Genomic DNA, 8,510 nt, shown 5'->3' with positions numbered 1-8,510 from the left:
AAGTTAAACTAATTGACCGAAGTTACTCTTTTGGTCTCCCGTGGCTCTGGTGAGCAGTGCATTATTTTCACTATCAGGGCTCCCGGGTCAAACTCCACGGAGTGCCATTCTCTTAAGCAATCTGTGCGGCGATACAAGGGACACAGAACAATAAAAAATCCGGGCTGATGTCCTCTGGAGCTGACAGCCCGTGGCACAGGGAGGAGCTGACAGCCAGTCCTGTCCCCGTGTTTGTGCCTGAGCCTCGCAGAGCGCAGGATCCATCCGTGGGCTGGGATTTGTAACACTCGGCTGAGGCTGGAGGTTAATCCCAGAACCGAGTCCCTCTCTGGCAACAGGCTGGAGCTTTGTCTTCAGCATCACCTGTCTGAAAACCCTGACAAACCATTAAGGCCAAAACACACAGAGGGTGATGCTGAAGAGGGACCTCACAGTGACTGACAGGAGGCAGCCCATGAATCCCTAGAATTGAGGATCCCCAGCAACACCACTGATAAGCCCCTTGCTGGGCAGGGGACCCATGATGGAGAATGGGCACTGTGCCCTCACAAGCCTAATCCATGTCCCAGCCTTGAAGTTACCAACAGGGATTTTACTGTAGGTGCCTGCTAACCATGAGTTTTAACCTGCCAGGGGCAGGGTTCACTGGGATATTGGGAATAAATCCTTCCCTGGGAGGGTGGGGAGGCCCTGGCACAGGGTGTCCAGAGCAGCTGTGACTGTCTCATCCCTGGAAGTGTCCAAGGCCAGGTTGGATGGGGCTAGGAGCACCCTGGCACAGTGGAAGATGTCCCTGCCCATGGCAGAGGTTGGGGTTGGATGATCAAAGTTCCTTCCAGTGCAAATTTGATGATACCATGGAAAAACCAGTGTCTGTATTTCATCTCATTCTTTCCCAGTCGCAGCTCTGATGAACAGTACTGAAGCTCTTTGAGTCTTGCAATTGGAGATGCAAAGGAAATCCCTAAATCACCTGAGGTTTGGAATGCAATGTGGGATTTTCAGGGACTCCTTTTCCCAGTGTGTGTCAGAGGATGGAAGTGGCACCCGTGGAGCAGCCAGGGCTGCATTCCCTGCTGTTATTTCCTTCCCAAGGCCAGGCTTTTCTGTGAGGATGATCCCGTGGCCAGGGCTGAGGCAGGAATTCTGTGTGAGGTTCAAAGGTGCCGGCTCTGGGCAGGAATTACCTCATGCCTGAAAAAAAGTTACCAGAGCCCAGGAGAGCGGGAGTGTGCAGGGAATGGTGTGGAGGGTGTGTGGGACGTGCTAAATGCAGGCTCTGGGACATCATTCCCAGCTGGGAATGGGCTCAGCCCAGGCTGTGGAGCTGTGACTGGGTCCCTGGGGCTGGTGCATGGGGCAGGAGGAGTTTGAGCACTTCAAATGGAATTCCAGGAGCGCTGGAGGTCACCTAATGCACACTCCCTGCTCCCTGGAGCACATCCTGGGAGCCCTGCAGGTGCTCAGTGTCTGCAGGGCAGGGGATGCACGTGCCCAGCAAGGGACACTGTGGTGGCTCTGCACGGAGCAGGGACCCAGCTGAGCCACAGCACCTGATGGGAGCTGCTCCCTGTCTGCTGCCACGGGAGATAAATCACCCCGGGACATAAACAGCCTCAGCCAAGAATTCTTTTTCAGAGGGAAACAATTCACTGGTTCATACAGTTCATGAAATGTTTTCTTCTGAAGGCTGGAGTTAAAAATCCATACTATTTTAAGAATTTGCAGCTCATTTTGATCTTTCCAGCTTGGATGCTGTAGTGCAGGAAGGTTCTTCTCCACGCCAGCCCCAGCCCAGCCAGGTGGGACCCTGCAGGTGTCAAGGTCAATATTAACAAGTGCAGAAGTGCCAGATGTAGAAGTGCCAGAAGTAGAATTCCTCACTTCACCACCAGCAGCAATTCTGGACAGAAAACACAGGTCTCTGCAGGCAGGAGGCAGAAGGCAGTAGCTTTATTTTAGGGATAGCACATAGGCATTGGGTAGAGACTGAACTGTGAATATACATCGTCCCATTATCAAATCATATCACCAGAAGTTCTGTCTCTTTGAAAATATTCACATAAAAATACCAAAGGGATTGGTGTTCTAACTATTTCAGAAAGTTACAACATGTAGCAAAATCTATGTACAGCATCTTCTGTCAGACAGTTTCAAAAGAACCTCTGGTGGTTTAAATATTGGATATATTTAAAAAAGAAAAAAAAAAAAAGAAAAAAAAATTCAACGGAATGCAGTGTGCAACATCCAAAAGGGAAAGAGGAGCAGAGGGAGCGTGGCCCTGCCCTGGACCTCTGGGAACAAAAGGCTACCCACTACCTGGCACTTAAAGCTGTATAAACGGAGAACACTTGTGAAAATATACTTCACTTTCTACAGCAGGGTTTAAAAAATTACCAAAACCCGGAGATTTGAGGGTCGTAAGGTCTGCCATGAATAATGCACCGGTCGGTGATCGTGTCCTGGAGCGGGAGGAGCCCCGGCTCTGGCATTGTGTGCAGGGCTGACCTCCAGGGCGTTTGCTGCGGGCTCCAGCGCCGGGAGGGGCAGCGGGCGGGGTCGGGGGCGCTCTGCACCAGGAGATGCTCACAAAGCTGTGCACGGGGGGGGCTGAGCTCCAGGGAGCCCCGCAGGAGCAGGCACTGCCCTGGGAATGGTGTCCCTCCATCCCTGGGAATGCACAGGGGGAACCTGGGCAGCTGTGAGACAGCCAGGCCTTGGGGAGAGAGGATGTGCATGGTGGGAGGTGTGTGTGCAAATCAGGAGGTGGATGTGGAAATCAGGTGATGGGTGTGCAAAGCAGGAGGTGGGTGTGCACATTGAATGGTGGCCACAGACACTTCTGGAGTTCCCTGGGATATTCACCTTGAGAACTGCAGTGAAGGGACTCTCATCACTCCAGACTGGAGCAGGGCAGGGGATGGGATTCCCACTGTGTGCCCTGGAGCAGCACGTGGGGCTGCAGAGCACTCCTGCTTGTTTTTAGGCTCAAGGCTGTCTGCTGGAGATTTCCAGTGACCTCGTGCTGATGGTGCTATGCTCTTGGGAAGGTTTCAAGACCCGTCAGCCTCTGGCACAGCTTTAAGCAGAGCTACAGCCAGGAAGGAGCCGTGAGCTGGGAAGGATCAGACCAAATCCATCCTTGGGAACACAGGGATGTGCCAGGAGGGTTCTGCAAGGTCCTGCTGCTTCCCATTGCCACTGGCTGGCAGTGGAAGGGAACTGAAGCTTCCAGGCCACCTCCAGTGGTCTCTGCTGCACTGTTACCCTCAGGTCAGGTGCACCTCCAGCCCCAGGGCAGAAGGGCTTGGAGAGGGACTGGAGAGGACTCTGCAGCATCCTCAAGGTCCCAGAGGAGCCACCCTCCTGCTCATTCCCCCATGCTCCTGTCCCTGCTGACCTGCTCTGGCTTCCCAGGGACTCTGGCTGGACTGTCCCCCACCCCAAGGCTGCCTGGGCAGAGCCCCCCACACTCGGGCAGTGGCTGTGGGGGTAGGGGAAGGTTTCCAGTGGCTGCTGATGCCACTTACAGGAGTTTGGGAAACGTGGGATTTACCAGATGTATGCAAAAGCCTTGGCTCAGTGATCCCCTGGAAATGCAGGGTGCTAAGGAAGCTCTGCCAGGACCAGTGCAGGGTTTGTCTTCATGTCACCCTCTGTCACCTCTGTCACCTGCGGCGCTTCCTCAGTGTCACCTGCCCCGACCCTCTGTCCGTGACTCTGCTGGCTGGTAGCAGGTGGCAGCAGCGTATTTACAACCAGACTGGACAGGAGCAAATTGCACTTTGTTGGCAAGGAGTTGTTGCACCTCAGGTGGCCAGGGGCCGTCACCAGGCGAGGGGGGAGGTCATCCTGGGGCTGCGCTGGCTCTCGCCCACCTGCACGTCACTGAGAGCTCGCTGTGAAAGAAAGGGCACGCTGAGTGGGGGCTGCTGTGGCAGGAGCAAGGGCAGGTACTGGCACCCAGAGCAGCTGTGGCTGCCCCTGGATCCCTAGAAGTGTCCCAGACCAAGCTGGACACTGGGGCTTGGAGCACCCTGGGATAGTGGAAGGTGTCCCTGCCCATGGCAGGGGACGGAACACGGGGTGATCTTTAAGGTCCCTTCCAACCAAAACCATCCCAGGATTCTATGAACAATTGCATCACTCTCCCCTGGGGCTGGTGCTCCATCGGTGTCCCACCCTGCCCAGGTGACTTGCATGCTACAAGAAAAATTGCCTCTTACTCAGGTACAGCTGCTCACAAAACCCCATCCTGGTCCCCACACTCACACACAAATAACACACCCCACTGAGATAACTCTCCCTTGGGAAGGTTCAACTCACCTCAAACTTGCTCATGAATTCTGCAAAAATGCCAAAGAAGGCTTCAGAAGTTGTCATTTTTGAGTCTTCCCCAAAGAAGGACAAGACCTTGCTGAACTCCTCCATGGCCTTGTGCTGCAGGTCGTCCAGGGAGCGCATGGCAGGCTGGGCACTCTCCAGGAAGGACTGCAGGAATTGGCTTAAGGACAAAGAGCTGCTCCATGCTGATAGGGATCAGAATCCCTTATCAATCCCTTATCAAATGGCTGGGATCCAGCCCAGCTGGCAGCAGGGAGCTGCTGCTCAGGCACGTGGGGAGCTGCTGGCACATGGGGAGTGCTGGCAGGCTCAGCAGTCCCTAACAGCACAGGGCACAAGGACAGATGTCCCAGCACATTCCCTGGGGCTGTGCCACACAGGGCCACCACCAAAACCCGCTCCCCATCCTGGCTGGGAGCAGGGGGAGCTTCCCAGCAGAGCTGAGCCAGTGCCAGACACAGCCCTGGCTTTGCAGGAGCCACCAAGGCAGTGGCAGGGTCTCCCTGGAGGGGGATGTCCCCTCTGACAGAAGGATACAGTCATGACAATGGCAAACCTGTCCTCGGCGCTGGCTGGCATGCTGTGACACGCCTTCTGGATGTCACTCACTGTGCTGTGCAGGTCCTTCAGGTCAGCTGTCAGTGTCCTCTGGTTCACTGCAGGGGAAGAGCAGGGTCAGCAGGGCTGGGACATGCAGGGCTGGCTTTGTTCCCGTGGCACACTGGGTCAGGGGGTCTGTCTGTCCACACTGCTCTGCACCAATATCAACCAGGCTGTGCTGCAGGGACCAGCAGGGTACCAGGAGCTCCTGGTGCTCCCACCTAGAGAAGCCAGGAGTGTCAGAAGGAGCCTGGAACAGGACAGGGAGCACACAGGACTCATGGTGGTGGGCAGCCAGGTACCTGGGAGGGGACAGGAGGGACACAGGACAAAGAGAGGACACAGTAGCAAAAGTTTGGGCAGCTGGGAGCCTCCAGTGATGGAAGGGTTATTTGAGAGTTAGGCCAGATACAAATTCCAGCTGGGAGAGCTCCAGGTACAGACCTTCCTCAAGTGGAAATTTACAGCTCCAGGCCGGAATTTGCTCCTTTATTTATCCATTGCAGCACTAATTCCCCAGGGAATTGCTCACAAGCAACAGGGGATGGTGTTCAAGAGGAAGGCAGCTCGTGATTTGTAGAGATTCAATGCATCATTTAAAATCACAGAATCGTGGAATCTTTTAGGTTGGGAAAGCCCTTTAAGGTCATCCAGTGCAACTGTTTCCTCAGCACTGCCACAGCCACCACTAACCCAAGCACTGTCCCCAAGTGCCACATCCACACAGCTTCTAAATCCCTGCAGGAATGGGCAGCATTTCCAGGAAGTTTTCCCTAAAATCCCACCTGAGGCTCCCCTGGCCCATCCTGAGGCCATTACCTCTCCTCCTGTCCCTGTTCCTGGGAGCAGATCCCAAATCCCCCCTGGCTATCCCCTCCTGTCAGAGAGTTGTGCAGAGCCACAAGGTCCCCCCTGCTCCCCCTCTTCTCCAGGCTGAGCTCCTTTCCCAGCTCCCTCAGGAATTCTCCAGCCCTTTCCCAGTTCTGTTCCCTTCCCTGGACACTCCCCAGCCCCTCGGTGTCCCTGTGAGGGACACTGGGGCAGTGCCAGCACAGGGACAGGCATTGCCATGCTCCTGTGTCACACCTGAGCAGCCTCCTGTGACACCACCAGCACCAGTGGATGGAGAACAGCCCCAGCATGTGTGTGACTGGTTTTTATTGCAGAAAATTGAGCTGTAGGGTCCTTATTCAACGTGGCACAGCTGTGACTGAACTGTGACCCCTCCCCAAGGTGCTGCACAGGTGCAGTGCTGGCACCTGCACACCTGGATGGAGGCTGGGGACACCATCTCCTGGCACTTCCATTTCCTGGTCCTCCTCTGCACTTCCAGAACTTGGGAATCAGGGTTTCAAGCCAGAAGGGAATACTAGGGAGGGGACAGAGCCTTGTGTAGGCACTGCCAGGTGTGGCAGTGTGGGATGGGCGGCACCTCACTGTCCCTGAGCTCGTCCCTTCCTAATGCTCTCCTCTTGCTCAGGACAGTTCCTCACTCCTTCTGGCCCCCATCCTGCTCCTGCCAAGGCTGTGCAGCTCCTGGCTGACCCCAGACTCAAACCCACCCCAGAGGCAGTGCAAGGACACACGGGGCTTGCAGCTGCCTCTGGTCCTTTACCTTTGGCAGCGAGCGGCACCGTCGGGAGATCCTTGGCAAAGCCCAGGAGCTCTGGGAAGTGTTGGCTGAGGGATTTGGCAAGAATGTGCAGGAAGGTGGATTTCCCATCGACAGTCTTGGTCGTGTTCAGCTGCAACAAAGCAGAACAGTGAGGAACCCCTGCAGAGGGACAGGGCTCACACACACTCGGGGTCAGTGTTAATGGTTAAACTGGACACTGTATCTTCACACACTCAGATCAGTGGTGTGGAGATGCTCCCTCCTGCAGGGCAGGGCTGTCCCCATCCCTCAGAAGTCTCCCTGCAGCCCCTGTGGTTCTCCCACCCACACCTGGGCAGGATTCCCAGCACTGAAGCACCAAACAGAGCAGAGTCCCTCCAAAATCCCCCCTGTGGTTGAACCTAGCCCCGCCACCCCTCTGGCACCCCAGGAGCTCTGATGAGAACAGCCTTGCTGGACACAAGGAGCTCTCAATCTCAGTCCCTCCTGGCTCTCCTGACCTCAGTGAGGAAGTTGATTTTAAATCCTGTTGTTTTGCTGGTCTTGGGCTGCCCGTTGTTCAGGTAATTTCCCATGGCCAGCACGAACTGCAAAAAGGAAACCAGGAATGAGGGGTTGGGGACCTGCACCTGTGTCCTCCCATCTCCCATCTCCCATCTCCCAGCTCCTGGGACTCTGAATTTCTGTTCACCACCCATTAATGTGCAGACAAACACTGTCCCCATGGATTTAAAGAATTGTTGGGGGGTCATTGGCCAGGAGCTACAAAGGACTTTCATCACTCATCTGTAAATGCCTTTGAGCACACAGCGGCCTCATTTGTCCCACCTGATTTTTTTTTTAAAGCAAAACCAAATGAATTAACAGTAATTTGGGACAGCTCATCTCAAGAGGGTCACGGAGGAGCTGCAGTGGAATTTGTTCTGCCAGGTACAGCCCATCCCAGGACCCCAGAAACCCTTCCTCAGGGGGATGGGCAGTGTGGGGGTATGCAGGGACCAGCTTGGAATGCTGCTCCAATGTGGGACACACCACAGGGCTGGAGCTGCCCGTGGGTGCTCCCATGGAATCCTGAGTCCCATGGGTGACTGTCACAAGGAGAAAGGCCTGCTCTGACCTCCAGGATCTTTGCCAGCTTCTTGCTGCTTTTCAGCTCCAGGGAGGCCTTGCAGATGCACTCATAGCTGGCTTTGATCTCCTCGGTCTTCTCCTGCAGGGTGGTCTTGAAGTGCAGGCTGCGCAGGCGGATCTTGTACTCGGGCACCGACAGCATCTGGGGACGAGGAGGGCAGGGTCAGCACCTCCAGGAGCCACAACCCCTCCCACATGGGGATGGAGTGGCTGGGAGTGCCTGGGCTGGTTTGCTGCCACGGGATGGGCACTTCCACACCAACTGCACGGGCAACTTTGTCAATAGGAAATAAATCAGAGTTGGGCAAAGTCACTGCCAGCAGGGAGCAAACACGGTGGTGGCTCTGCAGTTCTAAACCAGCCACTGGGAGCTGCCAGAGCCCTCAGAAAGGGAGCATCACCCCCTATCCCAGTGCCACCAGCTCCTCCCAACCCCCAGGTGTGACAGGGACAGGGCACACACCGAGCCAGGTGTGACTGTCCTGCTGGCAAGGACAGGGACACACAGCATCCCCCAGGTGTGAGTGTCCTCTAGCAGGGACAGGGCACACCCAGCATCCCCCAGGTGTGAGTGTGCTGCTGGCAGGGACAGGGACACACAGTATCCCCCAGGTGTGAGTGTCCTCTGGCAGGGACAGGGCACACCCAGCATCCCCCAGGTGTGAGTGTCCTCTGGCAGGGACAGGGACACACAGTATCCCCCAGGTGTGAGTGTCCTCTGGCAGGGACACGGACACACAGAGCCAGGTGTGAGTGTCCTGCTGGAGGGACAGGGCACACCCAGCATCCCCCAGGTGTGAGTGTCTTCTGGCAGGGACAG

At 55.7% G+C, this 8,510-nt stretch overlaps 1 protein-coding gene across 1 annotated transcript in view; it reads right to left on the bottom strand.

Moving 5' to 3' along the window:
- Positions 1–3,784: 3,784 nt before the first annotated feature.
- The window catches only part of GRID2IP (Grid2 interacting protein), a 35,475-nt gene continuing 30,749 nt past the window's right edge, over positions 3,785–8,510 (bottom strand). Inside the window, 6 exon segments of the mRNA XM_079321246.1 lie at positions 3,785–3,899; positions 4,327–4,491; positions 4,882–5,000; positions 6,560–6,689; positions 7,060–7,146; positions 7,677–7,832. Coding sequence (XP_079177372.1) covers positions 3,828–3,899; positions 4,327–4,491; positions 4,882–5,000; positions 6,560–6,689; positions 7,060–7,146; positions 7,677–7,832 — 729 coding nt within the window. The 3' untranslated portion in view covers positions 3,785–3,827.

This window comes from Erithacus rubecula (genome assembly GCF_903797595.1).
Source record: "Erithacus rubecula genome assembly, chromosome: 17".
NCBI lineage: Eukaryota > Metazoa > Chordata > Aves > Passeriformes > Muscicapidae > Erithacus > Erithacus rubecula.
The sequence above is the reverse complement of the archived record's forward strand: the minus strand, read 5'-3'. Positions and strand labels throughout refer to the sequence as shown.